Source organism: Oreochromis aureus, linkage group 3 (assembly GCF_013358895.1).
Source record: "Oreochromis aureus strain Israel breed Guangdong linkage group 3, ZZ_aureus, whole genome shotgun sequence".
Classification (NCBI taxonomy): Eukaryota; Metazoa; Chordata; class Actinopteri; order Cichliformes; family Cichlidae; genus Oreochromis; species Oreochromis aureus.
Genome location: NC_052944.1, coordinates 52,661,614 through 52,682,716, shown reverse-complemented (window position 1 = coordinate 52,682,716; position 21,103 = coordinate 52,661,614). Strand labels below are relative to the sequence as shown.

The 21,103-nt window shown below is 40.2% G+C and overlaps 1 protein-coding gene across 5 annotated transcripts in view; it reads left to right on the top strand.

The window, feature by feature from the left end:
* LOC116317362 (butyrophilin subfamily 3 member A3-like) overlaps positions 1-19,770 on the top strand; it is a 43,125-nt gene extending 23,355 nt beyond the window's left edge. Inside the window, exons 7-11 of one of the 5 annotated variants that reach the window (XM_039601534.1) lie at positions 8,523-8,585; positions 8,937-9,277; positions 9,360-9,579; positions 9,707-9,919; positions 10,030-10,045. In XM_039601534.1, coding sequence (XP_039457468.1) covers positions 8,523-8,546 — 24 coding nt within the window. In that variant the 3' untranslated portion in view covers positions 8,547-8,585; positions 8,937-9,277; positions 9,360-9,579; positions 9,707-9,919; positions 10,030-10,045. Of the gene's footprint in view, positions 1-6,230; positions 9,278-9,359; positions 9,580-9,706; positions 9,920-10,029; positions 10,046-17,802; positions 17,869-19,389 lie in introns of those variants that run through there. The other 4 variants (XM_039601532.1, XM_039601512.1, XM_039601522.1 and 1 more) reach the window with 4 other exon arrangements.
* The last annotated feature ends 1,333 nt before the right edge of the window (positions 19,771-21,103 follow it).

Below are 21,103 nucleotides of genomic sequence, written 5' to 3'. Positions count from 1 at the left end.
AGACTTGTGTGCATGTCGAGATAGCTGTGGGCGTGTAGCATTGCACTCCCGCCGTCAGCTTTCACGGGCTCTGCAATAGTAGCTGTCACAGTAGTCGTTGGTGCCAGTCCCGGATGAAGAGCTGTAATGTGTAATTTTGAATCACATTCTGTACAATGTATTTCTGACTTACATGTCTTTGCCTGGTGGTTTGTAGAAGCGCAGCATTTGAAGCAAATCATGTTTTTCTTAAGATAGGCCTTTCGCTCCTCCAGTGGCATTTCCTGAATGCTCTGCATTTTTGAGAGCATGAGGTTTTTGTGGATAGGACATTATTTATTTGGGTCCTCAATGTTTGTAGGAGTTGGTTTCAGCTCCGTACTGACAACTTCGGTTCTGATGACTGAGATAGGTTCTCTTTTAGCGTGTTTTTCGTAAAGTTTGTTTGTCTTTGAAAGGGCAGGAGGCGGCTGCACAGACTGCCTAAAGCTGGGGTCGTTCCGCATCTTTGCTTCTCTACTGATGAAAGCCACAAATGCAGAGAACGGCGGAAATGATACACAATGGTCCTCTTTGTATTTAGAACCATAGTTCATCCATTTCTCTTGCATAGCATAGGGAGTTTCTCCACCACTGGATTAATGCCTCTCGCTGTATCGAGGTAGAGTAGACCTGGAATGTAACCTTCACTCTTTGCGGCATCTATCTCTAGGAGCAGGTCTTGTAGTTCTCTCAACAGTTGTGGATCTTTGTATGAGATTTTGGGAAACGGTCCAGTCTGTTGAGCAGTGCGTTCTCTATAGCTTCGGGGGAGCCGTAGCACTCATTTAATCTTTCCCACACCTTAGCGAGTCCTTCAGAGGGATTGTTAATATGAACAGCTCTTAAACGATATGCATATTGGACTGATTCTGCGCCGAGCCATTTAATCAGCAAATCCAGTTCCTCACTGGCCGTTAGGTTTAAGTCACAAATCGCGTTCTCAAACGAAGATTTCCATCCCCAATAATCTCCTGCCTTGTCACTGAACCTTCGGAGGCCACCGGTGAGTAAGTCACGTCTTGCAAGAAACCTGGCTACGTCAGAAATGTTTCCTTGTTGCATGCTCACCTTATGTTCAAATCTCGGTGAAGTACCTGGCGACGTTTTCTGCATTAATTTCGGAGACTGGGAAACGTTTTCTCCTTTGTCAGTACTCAGAGGTTGAAGGACATATTCCTTTAAGGTGTCCGACCTGGTTGCCCTTGTTTTGGCGTGAGGAATGTGACACTTGGCGCGGGCATTGAATTATACCCGGTGTGACCAATTGGGCTTGTGCTGTCTTTGATGATGAGCTGGTCTTTCACATAGTTAAAGGTGTGTTCCAAAGTGTCAACACTTTGAGGTACACGCACGTGTTCTTCTCCAAAATCATTGACTGCTGTTTCAAAAACTATTGCTTCGGCGTGTGCCGCTTCCGCATCACGTTCTTGTTGGAGGGCTTGTAACGTGGCCTCTAGACGTGTTTCTTCTACTTTAAGCTCTGCTTTCTTAACTTGCATTTCAATTTCCTTTTTAGCATATTCAGCTCTTTTGCGTGCTGCTTCAGCTTTGGCTCGAGCGTTTAGGGCGGCCATACTGGCAGATGATCTACTTGTACCTTTTGACACATATGATTTCTCTGAACGGACAGATGATGCTTTATCTTCTCTTGCTTCAGACATGGTTGATGTAGCTGAGTTGACGTAACATTCAAAGGTTGTCTTGTAGAAGGACGCTTTTTCACTATTCTGCCCTCACTGCTACACTGGACACAGTTATGCAGATAGATAAACTCCTCGACAACTGACAGGTGTATCGTCCCTTTTATTGACGCTGCCTTCAATTATCAACAGAGTGAAACTACAAACAGAAGAAAATAAGCAATATTCAGTCTATATATTCACACGATACTGCAAATCAGTTGACTAAACTAGCTAACATTGGAAAGAAAGTAAATCTGAATACAGTACACCTTTAACCATAAAAGTGCATAAATAATAGCATATATAGTTGCATTAACTCTTGTTCAACTTAAATACTCACAAGCGATGCTTTCTGTAAAACAACGAAGAGGATGGATGCAGATGTTTATCAGAACAACATGCTGAGTCAGTCTTTTCTCAAAGTGTGCTGCATACTAACTCTACAGCTAATAACAAACAAAACTTGGCATGAAAGAACTGTAGTGACTCCTGCTGGTGGGAAGAAGAACTACACCAGCACACTTTCAGCTTAACGAGTGAACCGTCAGCTCGTTCAAACACACGTTAAAGTCCGTTTGGCTCGACACCACCGAACAGAGGCAGCAATATAACATAGCTAACATTAACAGTGTGAATCCTGCTTGTGCCGTCATATTCAGGACTGCAAACCGAGCAGCATCACTGACTTTCAGCTTGTTGTGTTTTTGGATATATGACTGACTTTAATTATCCATAAAATCATCACATTCTCTGTAAGATTAAGGTCAACTATAGAATGGCATATATTTTAAAGTAAAGGCTTTAAAACCAAGTTGGTACAAACATCGCTAATGTCACATAACTTTGCTGACATCTGGCCAACAGTAATGTTTTAATGTTCTTCATTATTACACATTTGCACATAACTAAGTGACATAATATTCAGTACTTACTTTTAAGTTTACTCTTCGGCCGCCCCACTTCAGCTGTTCACCGTTTTTTTCTGCAAAATTATTCACACCCACCTCTGCGCTATGAATTCTGGGATATGTTGGGGCATGAGGATACACCGACCCATCGTTAAAATTCAGGGAAATGAAGGAGGCATTTAAGGGGCCACATTTCGAGCAGCCTTTGAATTGGGACAGCCTTCGTCGCGTCGCTGTGACGTAATCATCTTTAAAATGCGGCTTTTTAGGCTGCAGACCCTGAATTGGGATACAGCCTCTGGGTCGCTGCATCTTGCTGCTGTGACGTCTTAAATTGGTCATGTGATTTTGACGCAGCGGCGTGTCCGTTGACCCCAGAGACAAAGCTGAAACAGACCAACAGCAGGAGAAGCTCATGTCACAGGACGTCACTCTAGTGAGTGTGTAACAGTTGCTATTGTAATGCAGTGTATCACCACATGGTGGCGCCTCCTGTCTCATGACTGGTGTGTCACCCCCTTTTTGTTCTTCTTCGCACTCTCCCCGCGATGCTCCCGTGTGTATGTGGACTAGTGTGCTCTCGAGTAATGTGTGGTAGAGGTAGCACTTTTATTTTTGATATTGTAAATAAATGAGTACTTTTGGAAAGTCAGAAGCTGTTGTTCATTCACTATCCGCCTGCACACCTCCGCGGCTGACTTCATCTCCACCGCACGTTACAACTGGCGCACAAACTTTTTCCCTTGGACTTCAGAGGATTTTTGTATCCCGCCGAGGATTCTTCTCTTCTAGCACGTGAACTGTCTCGGAAATCCCCCCACTTTTGCGGACACTCGGACGTTTTCCCCAGCCATGGCCGCAGCCTCAGCTCAGGTCGGACCCGACTAATTTCTGGATACCACGGTGTGCCGCTGCTCCGCTTGGGAAAAAGAAAAAGAGAGAAGCTGACTCCGCGACACGAATGGACTCTGTGGATCTGTTATTTGGACGTGCTGTTGGTTTCATCTTCTAAGGATTAATTCTTCTGTGGAGAGCCTGGACATCGACATTTCTGCTGGCTTTTCATTCCCCTTTCCCTTTGCTGAAACTAGACTGACTGTAGCATATGTAAGTGATAACTTGGCCAACTACAGCTGTTAGTGTTGGTCTTCGGCTCAGTATAGCGAAACGATTTAAAACTGATCTTGCATTGAGCTCTAGTGTTGCAGACATGCTATTGTAATAACATGGTTGTGATCACTCCAGTCTAATTTCAGTTGTTGGGCGAAATTTTATATGTGGTTTTTCTAAATTTAATCTTGAACTGCATTTTTGCAGTTTTGTCTTTGTAGTCTGACCTAACTGACTCTTTTAGTGCTATATCAATGACTGCGCTGTGCGCTGGAGCGGCTTATTTTATTTTTTTAGAAATCGCGATGGCACACTACCCAGACGACTCTGACTCAGACATGGAACTTACCTCGTTACCAGTGTGCCAGATAGTTGAAAATGTGACTCCTAGCCTTAGCCAACAAGTGGTGGAGTTAAGAACTGAGGTGAATAAGCTTAGTGATTGTTTACGTGACTCACTGAACATACAGCAGAGTTTACTAAAGCAGTGGGACCAACTCACAACGTGGAACTCTCCCCCTCCTGCAGTCCCACAGTCTCCTGTTTTCCCAGTGGCCACATTGACACCTCATTTTCCTGCGAGGGACAAAACTGAACCCACCAACAGTACCAATCCATTCCTGCCCAGCAACCCATTTCAACCTACAAATCCTTTCCTCCCATCTCACTCACTCGAGCTCAGCAGCACTTCCAGAGTGATTGCGGCAGCTTTACATCACGCCAAACTGGAGCCTCCTGTGTATGCTGGGGACGACAAAGTGCAACCTGAGGACTGGTTAAATGCAGTTGGTACATACAAAGCCTCATTGAACCTAACCGATGGGCAATTGCTAAACGAACTGCCACACTTTCTTGCAAAAGAGCCCGGGAAATGGTTCAAGGCATTGAGCACCCACATCACATCATGGGCTCAATTCTGTCAACTGTTTAAGAAAGTTTTTCTGCCCTCCGACAGCCAAGAACGCATCCTGAAAGGAATTTTGGATTGTGTTCAGGCTCAGGATGAACCGCTCCCAACCTTTGTTGCCCACATGTTGAGTGAGTTTGACAAACTGAAGAGCCCTCCACCTGAAAAAGACAGAATTGACCTAATTAGTAAACATGCTCTTGAAAAATACAGAGTTGCCCTGTATGGCGCTAATGTCACTTCTGTAATGGACCTGCTGCTACGTGCTCATGAGCTTCACTCAGTGCTTGGACCACATAGACCACAGCCTGCTTTATGTGGCAAAGACAACTATAAGGCTGAACCTTACTGCTTCAAATGCTCTCAGCCAGGGTTCACTACACGCATCTGCCCAAACTGTAACACCCAACCTCATTTGCCACAACGAGCCTCAAACACCGCTAGGCATGGCCCAGTCCAGCCCTCTGACCCAGGCCATGAAAAGGTGAAATTAAGCAGCACCATATCCCAGCCACAATACAGGCAGTCGGGAAACTACAGGGGGGGGAGGACATTTCACAGAGGCCAACCTCCCAGTTACTAACGAAGCCTCACACGCCTGATTCACTACAGGGTGGACACAGTCTTGGACACTTGGAAGACAATTTTTCACAAGTCCACTGGAATACCCCACTAAGAACGAAAGTGAACTTCAATGATTCATCCGTGGATGCTACCCTCGACATGGGCGCTTCCCTCTCGGCTGTACAAACAGATCTTATTCAAGTAAATGACTCTTACCCAAGAAACATAAGTGAGTGGAATGGTCCTGCAGTTAACCTCGCCAATAATGCTCCCTGCATCCCTGAGGGTGTTATTTGGCTCAATACTGGATTCATGAACAAGAACTTTTACCAGCATTTTGCAATAGTACCATATTTGTCCTCTCCTTTCATTCTGGGAATGGATTTTATGGCAAGAGCTTCTGTTTCTATTCACATTCCCACTAGAACAGTCTACATTGAGGACATCCCCTGCCCACTCGCAGACGATGAAGAGGACCTTCAAAGTGATTACTCACATTCACCTGGAACACTGATGTCTTTGGACTTAAAGCTTAACAGCCAAACTGTCTGAAGCAAGTCTCTCTGAGTAAAGCATCCTTGTTGTTCTCTATCTGCTCAGCAAGTTTAACTCCTTGTTTGATGGTCATCTTGGTCGAACGGCTCTCACTGAGCACGCCATAGAGACTGGCAATGCAACACCCGTCAATCTCCCACCCTATCGCACGTCACCTGCTAAGAAACGTGTGATTGAAGAAAACAAGTGCAACAAATGTTGAAGGACAACATCATTGAACCTTCCACAAGTCCTTGGGCAGCTCCTGTAGTCATTGTAAATAGAGCGGCCGCGGAACCAAGGTTTTGTGTGGACTTTCGAGGGCTCAACCAAGTTACCCGAAAAGACTATTATCCCCTGCCTCGTGTAGATGAGTCTTTCGACTTTCTGGCACGGGGAAAGTTTGTCTCAACATTGGACTTAGCGCGAGGCTATTGGCAGGTTGCTGTAGCAGAGGACTCGAAGCCTGAAACTGCCTTCATCTCTCACTGTGGTCTCTTCCAGTTTCAGGTGCTGCCCTTTTGGCTCTGCAACGCACCTGCAATTTTTCAGAGACTCATGAACTCTGTGCTTGCTGGCCTCATTTATAAAACGTGTGCAGTCTACCTGGATGACATTGTTATCGCCTCACCTACCTTTGAACAGCACTTGGTGGATCTTGAGGAGGTGCTGGGCAGACTCCAGGCTGCTGGTTTGTCATTAAAGCTCAAAAAGTGCCAATTCTGCCTCGATGAATTCACCTTTCTCAGGTACCGCATCACATCATCAGGTGTTAAGCCCGATCTAGACAAAGTAAAGGTGGTTAAGGAGTTTGATACCCCAACCTCGGTGAAACACGTTTGTCAGTTCCTTGGCCTGCACTGCAAATTCCTTGTAGCTTGACAAGATTTATTGTCTTAAATTTAGCCAGATTATCTTGTCCATCTTGTTTTGAACATTACAAGCTAGTTTCCAGTCTCATGTGTTAGATGATTAAACTTGTTTCAAGTATATATTACTTTTTTTTCTTATTTAGTCTGTATATCTAAAAATGAACCATTTTACATTTATTTCAAGCAAAAATAGCTTTTAGATAGAGTGTAAAACAAAAATTATCTCAAAATAAGAAACATTCACCTTTTTCCTTGAAATAAGAAAGTCACTCATTGGAAGGTATTTATTTCAGGTTTTTAAAGAAAGGACATCTTCAAGGTTATATTTTGTCATAACATAGACACTGTTTCTGAAATTGACTGGGTAATATGACGTAAAATCAAGTAGGTTTTCAACATCAGTCAGTTCAGTTGCTTGGGCAAGGTTGGGAATTGCAATTTCATAGGCAAGAAAGTCTTTGTTGAAACCCAAGGTTTCATACACCTGGTATTCAAAACAATAAAGTACACTATTAACAATAAAAATGTTTTTTACAAGTCCAAAGATAGGGTTTAAACCATTTGCTGAAATGAGTATAAGAGACCTGTCACAGATGTATTTGTTTCCATGTAAAATAAGCCACTTTACTCTAACGGCATGATGTATAGCATCTTCAATCCCCAAAAAATCTACAACCTTTGATTGCAAATGGTCCATATTAGCAACCTCTGATATAGGACCTAGTTCTTTCTCATTTACAAATATCGGATGCTCAGTTCCTGCTTCACTTTGGCAACACTCCAGCAGCTGATTGTGGTTTACAAGAGACTTGCACACATTCTTAAAGTTTAATTTGGATGACCATTGTTTAAAAAAAAACTGTGTTTAGACTCGAATCTCATGCACATATGACGTATTACAGGTCCCAGGGCAATAATTTGAGAGGGAAGATGCAGCATGTAATGTTGCTTTGGGATTACATTTTTTTCTGGGAACAGTTGCCTGAATTGTTTAAGATGATCTTCTATCATTTTTTTAGTTTGGACACAGTTTGTAAAGACACAACTGGGGCAAAAAGTATTTTAACAATTTCAATTAAATCCAAAATAAACTGAATAAAGGAATTTTTCTCTACAACACTGTACAATAAGAATGGCAAAATCTTGATCAATATAAGCATTTGTCCAGAGGATTGTTTGAGTCTGTTGTCACTTGAAGCTAAAGTAGCAATACTAATTGGTAAAGGCTTGTCACGTATGTCCGCTGATGAAAAAGGAAAGTTCTGCATGGCAGAATTAAACAAGTCCAATTCCAAATTTCCAGATAAAACAAGGTATTTCAACACACACTTAATTTCCATTGGTGCCACTCCTTCAAGAATTACATGCATAATATCCTGTGGCATCTGCTCTATGAGATTAAAACCTGGGAAATCAACTAATTTGCTTTGTCTATTTATGCCAAAAGTCATTTTGAGCGAGGATTTCAAAAATTCAGTAGTTGCCCTTTCTATTTCAATGCACTGCCTAATGTGTCCGTCTGGTGAAACTATGTTCATTGAAACTTTCTTGCATTTCATCAAAAGTACACTCACAATGACGACATTTGCTATACGCAAAACCAACTCCTTCCTTAAATCCTGCAAGCTCATGCTGGGCAAGAGTGTCTCCGCAGCTAGTTTGGGAAATACCAAGTTCATGGGGGGAGGGGGGTATTACAAACTGTAGCTGTAAAAACAAAAAATGGTCACAAATAAGGTAAAATGAAATAACACCTATAAGAGTTTATTTTAAATCAATGAAGAAGAAATTTACCTATCATACTGACTGTGTTTTATGAACGTACAAACCACTAAATTGTATATAGAAGCAAAAATTGAGATGTCCACCCCCTTCATGTTCTATGTTAGTTGTTACCTAACTCCGTTTGAATTTGGAGTCACAGGAATCTTCTGCACTTGAGCGTTGAAAGACAAAATGTAAGAGAAAACTTCATCAAGGAAGAGAGGTAAGCAATTTTAATTTTTCGAATGTAAGTAGTGTGTAGTCTAATCACTGTTTTAAAGTCAAGCGGACAGAGTAATAAATTTAATTTGAGCGTGGGAAGGAGTAATGTAGCATGCTAACGGATGCTAGCGTTAGCTTAGCAGCCCTCGCATGTGGTTCAGAAAACAGTTAGTGAAGTATCTACTGTAATGTTGTGAGAATTCCTAGCTATGCTATTTATAAGGGGCAATGTTAGCCGTTTGTATTAACTTAAGTTAATAGGCACATTGAGAATTTCTTTCAATTAGCAAGAGAGCTAATTAACCACATTCACTATCACAGAAACCTGAAACAACTTCTTCACCCTGGGTAGTTGCTACAGGCCCTCCAACTGCTGATGCTAATGTAGGCCAGCTGAAAACCTTGCAGCTCCCCAGTCCTCCGGAATATGTTGTGTACACCGACAGTGAGTTGGAGCAATGCCGAAAGAGTTACCTGAAGTTGGCCTGCTCCGGCAGGGAACAAGCATGCGTCATGTCAAAAGAACTGAGATGCAGATTGGTGAGAAATACAATCACAAGTATGGTGTCCCTTTTGAGAGCAAGCCAAGGCCAAATGGAGCGATACCCCTCTAAGACCGAAATCACTGCAATGGCTAAAAAAGTTGTGGAATATTATCCTATGCTGCAGGATAATGATGCAAGCGTAAAACACGTAAGTTCTTGTATTTGTGTGTCATATATAAATCATTTTGTTTTGTTCAGGGGGCATGATATATATATGTATTTTTCACCAGGAGAGCATTAATGCCAAGTTACAAAAAAGGCTGCAAAATATGAAAACCCCAGTAAAAAGGCAAGGACCAACACCGGAGAGGGGACGGCCCAAGAGAAGGCTCACTGACCTCTCCCCAAGGGATGAAGAAGCTGATGATGAAGATGCTGATCGCAGTTCTTCCAGTGGTGCATCTACTCTGTTATCACCTGTCAGAAATTCTGACGATGCCTCCACTTCATGTGAGTACATACATGTAATTTTGTAAAATGGTTATCAACACACAGCCAGTAGTAGCTAATGTTTTGTGGAAGTCTACTTCAGTAACAATGAAAAACCAAAATGCTCTTGTACTTCTCTCTATCTTAGCTGACAAGGATAGTCGGCAAATACAAGCAAGACATTACAAAACATTACAAGAAATGTGCAAGAAGGCAAAAACCAAACCAAGAAGATGTGTCCCAGCTATTAGACCTCGAGTTTGAAGCCAGAAGATCCTTCATTGACTCAGACACCATGAAAGAGGAGAACGGAGCTCGCCTCATCTTGGATGCATATCCATGCTTTAAAGAATTGCATCATGTAAGTTTTGGAAGAGTTAATCAATAATCACTTTAATTTCAAATATATTTGGTGTGGTAGTAAAGTTATTTTGATTTTATTTGTTTACTTATTTTTTAAACCTATTGTAGGCATTGGGTGAGCTTCAGAAATTTTGGATCCCCACAACAAGTTCATCAGTCAAATAAAACTGAGATGGGAAGAATTCTGCTCCAGGGTAGAGTTCTACGGTGTGTCAAAGAAGGCAATGAATCCACCAATGACCATGGACAAAAGTAAGTTTTACCATTTGAATACAAAGTTCTCATCCTTTAAAATTTATGTTTATGAAGGTTTGTTTCTGCTTTGTTCAGCTGAAGCCCACCTTGCACTGATGAAGGCTCTTCCAACGCTCTTTCCCACACCTGCCCATCCACCAAAAAAGATGGGGAATGCTTCTGAAGCATTTCTACATGTCCTGAAGGTAAGTTTTGTAAAATTTGCTTATAAAGATCTACAGAAAATTTGGCAAACGAAATTTTTCGATCAAATATGACTCCAAAATGCTTTTTCGGTTTCAGCCGAAAGACTTAAATCTATAATTTATTGTTTTCATTAATTTATAACGTATTTAATGTACACGAGTGTGGTCACATAAGGAGTCGCTTGACACTGATAAACCATAAGTCATAACTACTATAAAATGTGTGTAACCAACAAAGAACAAGATAATGACGTCTCCGACGTTATGACCAAATCCCAGCGAAAAAACATACAATTAACATAAGATGTTAACTGTCATGTCTTTTGTGTCTTGCAGCCTACAGAAGATCCAGATGCTGTCCTCCAGAAACGAAGCTTGTCATGTCCAGTAGTGATGTTCGATGGCTGCAAGTGTGTCATTGCTGTTGGTAATTTACCAGTTACAACATTTGACAAAGAAAAACTTGGTGAGGCTATGATATATGTGATGGCATACTTTTATGCACTCCATCTGACTTACCCCAAATGCGTGGCAACCCTGCTGTCTGTCATTCAGACAGAAGTTCTCCAGGATGCCATTCATGAGAGTGACACTACATCATCTTACAGAAAAGCCCTGGCAGAATGGCATGCATTTATTGGAAAGTAGTGTGTAAATTTCAGATAAGATTATGAGAGGGCACTTTTGTTTTGTTTTTTGTTTTTTCAATCTGGGTCTTATTTCTAAAATGGAAAATGTTCATTTACTCACCCAGACAAGATCTGTGGTATTTGGTGTCATTCGAAAGAAATTTGAATCTTTGTGGTCTTCCTATGTCACTCGTCAATTTTAATGGGGCAATGGCAAAACTTCTAAGGCTGTTGAAATGTTGAAACCACTTAAACAAACTCATAATGTTGGACCTGTACTGTTCAATTGTATCTTTATTATCTGCAGGTTATTGTTAAAGTGGACAAATAAAGATGGACACTTTTGCTCTGTTTCAGTTTTGTTTTGTCCTTAATCAGCAATATAATCTTAAAGTAGTGTTTAGCTAAATTTAAAAAGCAGAAATATCTTTAAAATGATTTAATGTACTAGTTTTTAGATTATTTGCCTTGATTTGTTCGTTAGAATAAGTGTTTTATGCCTATTTTCAGATTTAATTTCTTCAACATTTTACTTAGAACAAGTGGTTAAAGCTTATTTTTTAGGTTTCAAGCCATGATTGGTTGCCTGGAATAAGTGTAAAAGACTTATTTTTAGCTTTATTATCTTTATTTGTGGCCTACAATAAGTGGTTAAAGCTTATTTTAAGTTTCAATTGTTCTGATTTGTTGCCTGGAATAAGTGTAAGAGACTTATTTTTAGCTTTATTATCTTATTTGTTGCTTACAATAAGTGGTTAAAGCTTATTTTAAGTTTCAATGTTCTGATTTGTTGCCTGGAATGAGTGTAAAAGACTTATTTTTAGCTTTATTTAAATCTAGATATTGTTCTTATTTCAAGAAATCTTGTTAAGAAAAAAACACTTACCCCATGGGCAGATAATTTCACTTGTTTTAAGCAAATCTTCACCAAAAATAAGTGTATTTTTCTAGTATTAAGGAGGTGGGTTTTTGCAGTGTGACTGGCTATTATCGGCGCTTCATTCAGAATTATGCCCGCCATGCCGAACCTCTTCACGCCATCACCAGAAAGGACAATGCTTTAAACTGGGACGACAGCTGTCGAAGGGCCATGGACACTTTGAAGGACCATATCACATCAGCCCCGATCCTGTCATTTCCAGACTTCAACCGTCCCTTTTCCATTCACGCCGATGCATGTGACATTGGTCTTGGGGCAGTGTTGATGCAAAAGAATGACAAGGGTCGTGAGTATGTTGTGGCTTTTGCTAGTCGCTCCCTTCACAAAGCTGAACTCCTCTACTGCACTTCAGAGAAGGAGTGCCTTGCTGTGATATGGGCCCTGGAACACTTCTGCCCATATGTTGAAGGTGTTTATGTTACTATCTTCACTGACCACAACAGTCTCAGGTGGCTCATGTCTCGTCAAAAGCCAACGGGCCGACTCGCCCGCTGGTCACTACGTTTGCAGGACTTTGATTTCACAGTAGTGCACAAACCTGGTGCACAAAACAAAGTTCCCGGCGCACTGTCACGCAACCCTTTGCCTCTGACCTCTGACAGGACGACGGATCTTTTACCAGATCATGCTGTCATGGGCAGCCTGGACATTCGTACTCTTCCCCCTGTCATTCTGGCTGACCGTTCACAATTGAGACAGCTGCAGTTAGATGATCGTGTCACAGGTCCACTCCTCAGGGACATGGAAGCAGACTCTCTGAACAGCTCAGACAGTGCCACCTTGTTACAGTATGTTGTGTATGACTCTCTTTTGTATTACAGAGACCCCAAGTCCACGTGTGCTTTGCACCCTTTGAAAGAGCTGAAACTGTTTGCCCCTACTTCAATGAGAGGCACCTTGCTGGACTATTACCATGACCACCCCACAGCAGGTCACTTGGGTGTTTCTAAGACATTGGCTAGACTGCGTTTTAGGTTTTTCTGGCCCAAAATCGCAGCTGATGTGAATCGCTATGTGACTTCATGCTCAGTGTGCCAACTCACCAAGCCAAGTCAAAAAAAAGCAGCCGGTCTTATGGTTCCCATTGTCCCCCAGAAATCCTGCGAGTATGTGGGTGTAGATTTTGTTGGGCCACTTCCCCGCACCCCCACTGGAAATGCATATTTGATCCTGTTTGTTGATTATTTGACTAAATGGGTTGAAGCCAGTGCTGTCAAAGAAGCTATATCTCAGGTAGCAGCTGGTAAATTCGTCACTGACATTTTGCTAAACATGGTACACCCACTTACCTGGTTTCTGACAGAGGGTCTCCTTTTGTGGGTGAGCTTTTTGAACATGTTGTTTTTGCCTTAGGCTCGGTGCACAGACTCACTATGGCATATCACCCTCAGACAAATGCTACTGAACGCATCAACGGACTCTGAAAACTGCAATCCGTGCTTATGTAGGTGATAAGCACACATAATGGGACAAGTTTCTCCCTCAGATTTGCTTTGGTCTGTGTACCGCCCCCCATGACAGTACAGGTATGACTCCTGCCATGATGCTTTATGGTCGTGAGTTAGACACCCCGCTTGACCTTGTCACTCAGCCTTCTACAGCAGGTGTTGATGAACTGGGTGTACCTTACCCTGAGACTCTGAGAGCCTCCCCGCAGGAAGCTCACGACCACGCCAAAGCAGCTCTAGACTATAGCCATGACAGACAAAAACATTACTATGACTTGAGACATCGACATGCCACATTTCGTGTTGGTGACCTTGTGAGAGTTGAGACGCACCCCAGGTCAGACGTTCAGTCTAACTTTACTGCTAAACTTGCACCACTGTTTGAGGGACCATTGTGTGTATCTCAGAGACTCAGTGATGTTAATGACAGGGTCACTTGGGTGGACTCCGGTGTGGATGCAGGTGTTTATCATGTTGTGAACATGCAACCGTTCCATACCTGGGACTTCACTTCCAAAGAACATTCTGTTTTATCTCCTGCTGGGAGAGACACTGCAGAGGACTCTGGGTCTCAGGCCCACCCTGCAGACACTGACATTGACTCTGAGCCATTCCCCTTTGATTTACCAGACATTGACTCTTCTTCTGGTGTGGGCGCTGTTTCAGACAGTCTTTCACCCAGGTCTGTCCAGCACCCAGCTGCTGGTGGACATTACAATCTCAGGCCCAGACGTTGCCCCAGAATTACATCTGGCTGGAACAACAAAAGATGGACTAATGATTTTCACACAACCAGGCTTGATCTGAAGTGAAATGTTTTGGTTAAACCTGTTTGATGCTGTCTTGTTGCATTGCTATTTTGAGTCATGATATGTAGATGTTTCTGTTTGCTCTACTTAATCCAGTTTTATGGCTCTTTAGTGCATTAAGGTTCATTCTTGGCACTTACTTAAAAAAAAAAAGTGAAAAAAACTAAGAACTGATTTTCCAATGTACATATTCGTCTTATTTTCACCAATTTCATTTTTAAATGGTCTTTTGCCCCGTGTGTGTGCGCCAATCTTAGCTGTAACCTCTATGTATAGGGTACTGTTAGGTGTGGTGTGTGCTTTTTCAGCTGTGTACGGCTGAGGACAGACTTTTTCTCACCAGGGGGGACTATGTAACAGCTGCTATTGTAATGCAGTGTATCACCACATGGCGGCGCCTCCTGTCTCATGACTGGTGTGTCACCCCCTTTTTCTTCGCACTCTCCCTGTAATGGATGCTCCCGTGTGTACGCGGACTAGTGTGCTCTCGAGTAATGTGTGGTAGAGGTAGTACTTTTATTTTTGATATTGTAAATAAATGAGTACTTTTGGAAAGTCAGAAGCTGTTGCTCATTCACTATCCACCTGCACACCTCCATGGCTGACTTTATCTCCACCGCATGTTACAAGTGATATGAAAGAAACACAACAAAAGAAACAAACAAACAAAAAAACATGAAAAAAAAACTTAAAAATAATCAGGATATTACATGTATATGAGGAAGAAAGAGTGTGTGTGGAAAGAAAAGAGAGAAAATGGAAATGGCACAAATAAAAAGAATATATGAACCGCATGTCCAGGGTTAGCTAACAGTGAAATAAATATGTACCTTTTAGACCAATTATACATGACAGAGAAATAGTTACCATCTTCTGTTATAATATTCACATCTTTTGTTCTGTCATGTGTCATTGTGTAGTTTGTTATGCAGAATCTCACAACAGAGATGTTTCTTTTTATATCTTCTCTGTCTGGAGCACTTCCCAAAACTCAGCAACTGATCACTCTTAATCTCTGCTGTTTCTCATGAAGAGAATCGAGAGTTCTTCTGTAACTGAAAAGCTTTTGTTTTCAACAAAATGCTAGTCTTTCAAGCTAGCATACTATAATAAATAATAAATAACCCAAAGCTATATTTCCACAGATTCACATAAGATATAGCTAAAAAAGAAAATCACATGCATTCACTTTTAAATTAAAACCTTACATAATCTTAACATGTTTAAGCTATAGAGGCAAAATGGTGGTTAGTATTGTTGGCTTACAATGACATTCTACAGAGCCACCATAGAGAGCATCCTAACGTACGGCATAACAACATGGTATGCAGGGTGCTCAGCTGCAGACAGGAAAGCACTGCAGAGGGTCATCAACACAGCCCAGAAGATCACTGGCTGCTCTCTGCCCAGCCTGGAGGTCATTGCAAACTCTCGGTACCTCAGCAGAGCTGGCAATATCATCAAGGACCATTCTCACCCCAGCAATCAAGTGTTTGAACTATTACCGTCAGGCCGACGGTACAGGTCACATAAAACCAGGACAAACAGATTCAGGGATAGCTTCTTTCCCAGAGCTATCACCGTAGTAAATAAGCACAAAAAAATTGAAACTGCTTAGCTACACCATATTGTCACCGTCATTTATTATGCTGCTATTCATACTGTCATTATATTAATGCTGCTATCCTGTATATATCGTACTTACTATTGTTTGTTTTATTGTACCTTTTATATTTTACATTTATATTTATTATTGTATTTTTGCACCAAGAGAGTGGCACTCCAATTTCGTTGTACCCTGTACAATGACAATAAAGGCTATTCTATTCTATTCTATTCTATTCTATTCTATTCTTACAACAACACGGTCCTGGGTTCATACTGTTAATTTCTTATATAAACTACTGAAATGAATATTTTGTCATAAGCTGAAGTGAAAATTTGATAAAAGCACCGACTCTTTGTAGATTAGAGATAATTAGATTAGAGATAGATTATAGATGATAGATTTCGGGCGACCGTGGTTCAGGGGGTTGGGAAGCTCGTCTTGTAACCGGAAGGTTACCGGTTCGATCCCCTGCTCTGTCTGTCTGTCTTCGACAACTATAGCTTCCCTCCACCAGTCCGTGAATGTGAGAGTGAACGAATAGAGAAATTGTAAAGCGCTTTGAGGGTCTCAAAAAGCTATATAAATGAAATCCATTATTATAATAAAATTAATTCAGTCACTTTTAATTTTAATATTTCATTCTTGTTCTATAACATATACCATTACCTCATAAGACTTTGTTGTTACACTATTTCCTACCGTACATTACTAAATCTCCATTTGCACTATTTGCCTATTTGCACTACTTTGCCTGGTTTACACTCAATGTCATTTACCCTTACTTGAATATTGTATATTGTATATTGTATAGCTTTTTTTGTTATACGTAAAATTGTATTGTATTTATTTAAAATTTTTACTTTTTAATTATTTTACTTGCATTTTTTAATCACTCTCTTATATTTAAATGTTCATTTGTTATTTCATCTAGGGTTTGAGAGTAACGGAATTTCTATTCTCTGTATGTCCTGTACATGTGGCAGAATTGACAAATAAAGCTGACTTTGACTTTGACTTTGACATTCATATATTACACCATAAAGACATTTACAGTAATTACAATCTCAAATATAGTCTCATATAGTTACTTTAGTTTAGGGTCAGTTAGAGGTCAGATTCTTTGTCTGAGCTCTTTTAAGAAAGTGAGATTTGAAACAAAACACGAGTCCTTCAGCTGTTTTGGAAACTTGTTCAGACTGCTATGGTTTAACAGTCCAGATAGTTTTGTTCAGTCTTACATTTGTGTTGATATATGTTTGTCTGTTAGCTTGAGCAAAACCAACATCCAGATGACAATAAATTTAAGTGGGCCAATGAAAAAATGAATTACAATATGAGGAAGAACGCTGGAGAGTTCAGCGAGCCGAAGAAGCAAGGAAACACAATTTCACCATGTCAAGACCAAGGTGACCCATTTCCCCCCAAAAAAGCCTCTATCCATTTTTGTAATGCTTCACCTCAAAAGAAACCAGGAACCTAAACTCGTGCAAAATAAGCGAACAAACACACTACCAAAAACTACCTTGTTTTGAACACTTCAGGGCAAACACACATTCTTTTACTGGGACCTTGCTCTATCCTCAACCACAAACAAACATGCAGCACATTTACATTCATTATTTATTTTACTGTCTTTTTAATGCCAAAAAAGGAAACAAGGACCCAAATTGAGTGTGTTAAAACATATTTATATTACAAACACAGACGAAGAGTCACATTCACACCATAAGAGACAGTGAAGAAGGAAATTGAAGGTTTGCTGCAAAAACCCTGAAATCATTCAGCAATCACAGAGAAGAAGTTAAAGCCAAACAAAATTTCATAGACTTTCAGGACTCTTATTTCCTCGTCTTAGAATTCCTATTGAAAAAAAAAATATATATGTACATATACTTTTTTTTTTTAAATCAAAGTGCAAACTCCTCAAAGGAAATACAAATGATTTTGAAGAAAGTGTTTTGGTTGACTTGTCACCTCTGACTTCAGTTTCTACTGTCTGTGATCAGGAGAAAAACCCAGAAGCTGACAAGAAGTTGAAGAAGGATGGAAATATCAAACAACAGGTGAAACTGGTAAATACAGACAGACAAACACACTTTCAACACTTTACTGACTTACAGTTCATTCATGGAATTAAAGTGAAATACTGGACATAATGAAGATTTCTTTATGAAGGAATTTGAAACTTTATGTCTATGAATAATAAAGAAGTGCTGACTCAGCAGCAGGAGATGGGAGCTGAGAAATATCAGGTACTTCACTGTATCTTTATCCCTGTGTAGTTATTGAAATATGTCACCTCTGTGTGTGTGATAATAGATGAAAGAAATAATAATATTAATTATTATTATTATAACATCATATTTAGACACATGTTATGAAGTGTATGCAGCAGCTGAGCTGCTTTACTGTGTGTGATGAGATGCTGCATATATTGATCACACTGTGGTGCTCAGTGCTCTCTGTTATGCTGCTGTGTGTTGGTGGAGCAGCCTGATGCACACAAACAGCAAACAGCTGGACGAGCTGCTAAAAAGTGAGCTGGGTGTTTGTCAGAAGGCTGGACTCACTGATGATGGTGGAGAGAGACACATGAAACAAAGTGAAAGCTCTAATGGACGACAGCAGACACCCTCTCCACACAACCACCACCACAACCCTCCAATCATCTCTCACACACATTTCACTTCCTGCTACGATTTTTAATCCGCTTTATCCTGTTTTTATTGTTTTTATTGTTTTATCCCCGTTTCTACACAGGATTTAATGGTTTTATTGCTTCAGACCCATTTAAAATGAGTTTTAAATTTTGAAATAAGAGTGAATTTTAATGTTAAAATTATGAAAAAGAAAAGAAAAAGTTACGTGAATCATTTGCATTTTCTGATCTGAAACTGGACTGAAAATTTGAAAAAGGTTAGAAAAATAGAGATACCAGATTATCAGTCATTTTATTTTTATATTCTATATTAATGGTACATGAACACATGCATGTTTCTTTTACCATAAAAATATTTATAGAAATAGAAATCTTCAGCATGTTCTCATATTCAGTGACATTATTGGAGTTCAGGGTCAGTCAGAGGTCAGATTACCTGTTTGAGCTCTTTAACCCTAGAACACTATCGCTATAAATAGTAACACGATCACTAGTGCCGGGTGATTTTTACCCGATATAATATAACCAATGAAAAGTAATCAAATATATCAAAATATGACAACACATGACAAATTAGAGTGGTCTTCTTTTACTTTCAACTGTGCCATGTCTAACAAAATGAAAAATAAACCTCCTAAAACAAAATAATGACTCTGGAAAGCTGGTCTTTGGTCCACCCATTCCTGGGACATTTGAGACTTCCCTGGTGAAGGCACAGGCTCCTCGACACGCAAACAGCTGGAGGAGGGAGAAATCATGTAAATGTATTTTCTCGGGTATAAATCACCCGGCGATAGTGTTCTAGGGTTAAGGAAATTTGAAAGCAAACAGAAAATGTGTGAACAGTTTTGGAGACGTGTTCAGACTGTTATGTTTAACAGTCCTGATAGTTTTGTTCAGGCTGAACCTTTGTGTTGATCTGTTTGTTTGTTAGTTGAATCAAAAAACCCAGGAAGCTGAGGAGCAGATGAAGGGGGCCAGTGAATGGAGAAGAAACAAGGAAGAAAAAAGGAAGCTGACAAGAAGTTAAAGAAGGATGAAAAACAGAATTTACAGCAGAAGAAGAAACAACCAGATCAGAATCATCAGAATCAGAATACTTTACTGATCCCCAGGGGAAATTATTTTGGTTACAGTGCTACAGTACAAACAGTAACACATATATATATATATATATATATATATATATCACTTATTGATAAATAGCTGAATAAGAAAGAAGAGCAAAAAAGAGGTGTAGCTATAGCAGTGGAGGAGTTGTACAGGGAGATGGCCACAGGCAGGAATGATTTCCTGTGTTGTGGTAATCTCAGTCTCTCACTGAACGTGCTCCTGTGGCTGACCAGCATGTCAGGGAGTGGGTGGGAGGTATTATCCATGGTTTTCCTTCTCTTGGACAACATCCGTCTTTCTGACACCACCTTAAGGGAGTCCAGCTCCATCCCCACAACATTACTGGCCTTACGGATCAGTTTATTGATTCTGTTGGCATCTGCGAACCTGTTTGAGTCTCTCTTATTATTTCTTTTCACTTGAACATCTGTGAAATTTTTATTAGCTACATTTACAGGTATGGGGAGTCCGTGGCAGGAACCTGGACAATGCTCATGTAATGTGGGACTCTAACGACAAGCTAAAGATCAACCTCATCAGCAGCGTTGGAGAGTGCCACAGGCTAAAGTAACATTAAAAAAATCATTAAAAACACATTTACATCATGTAAATGACAGAAAGACTCTGTTGATGAATAAAAGAACAAAAGAGCAATATTACATTTTATATATTTCATATACTTTTAAGACAATGTAACAGTGGTTTTTTTTATGAAATTAACAATCTGTAAATATAAAAGGTGATCTTCATAAAAGATTCATTATTCTTTGAGGTGCAACACAAAAGCAGTTTTACTGCAAGGATGTAGATGAAAATGATGCTTCACTTTGTCTTTTTAAGCTGAAGATACAGAAGTCAAAAGATAAACTCACAAGATCTTGAGAGAGAACAGCAGCTATATGTCAGTGACCACTCCCTGCTTACATTAATTATGTTATTTTTGGTTTTGCAGCCTTTTGGTATTATATATCAGGAGGTGTTTTGTAAGTCAGTGCTAAAAGTGAACCATGTTATTGATGTTTTAACTAACATAGTTTAATTAACTAACATAGTTCATGTCGTCAAGGCAAAAGCATTGAATCAAAAGAAGAATGAACAACAGGTTATTGTACTTTTATTTCATGACTGGCCGAGCACTTCAAGTCCTGATATGTATTATATTCTTATTTTTCTCTTGAACAAGAATGTCTTCCACTGATAAGAATTCGGTCTCACGTTTGTTCTCTTTGGATCAGATAAATCCAGATTCTCTCTTAGTGATGATTTTTCAGTAAATTCATGAACAATTTTATTTGAACGTCCATAAATAAATTTTCTATGTGACTGTTAATCACTTTCTTTTATATGTGAGTTTTTTAAAGAGTAAAAGTCCCAGCAAAAGACGCAGCAACAAAGCTCCTTCTACAGCAATGTAAATGTGACACACCGTAATGTGTGGTCACATTATGTGATTTAATTTTGCATATTGTACAAGTCTTCGGGTGTAGCTTTGTTAAAGAAGGGCCTTAATTTTGTGTTTTTTGTTGGAGATCCAA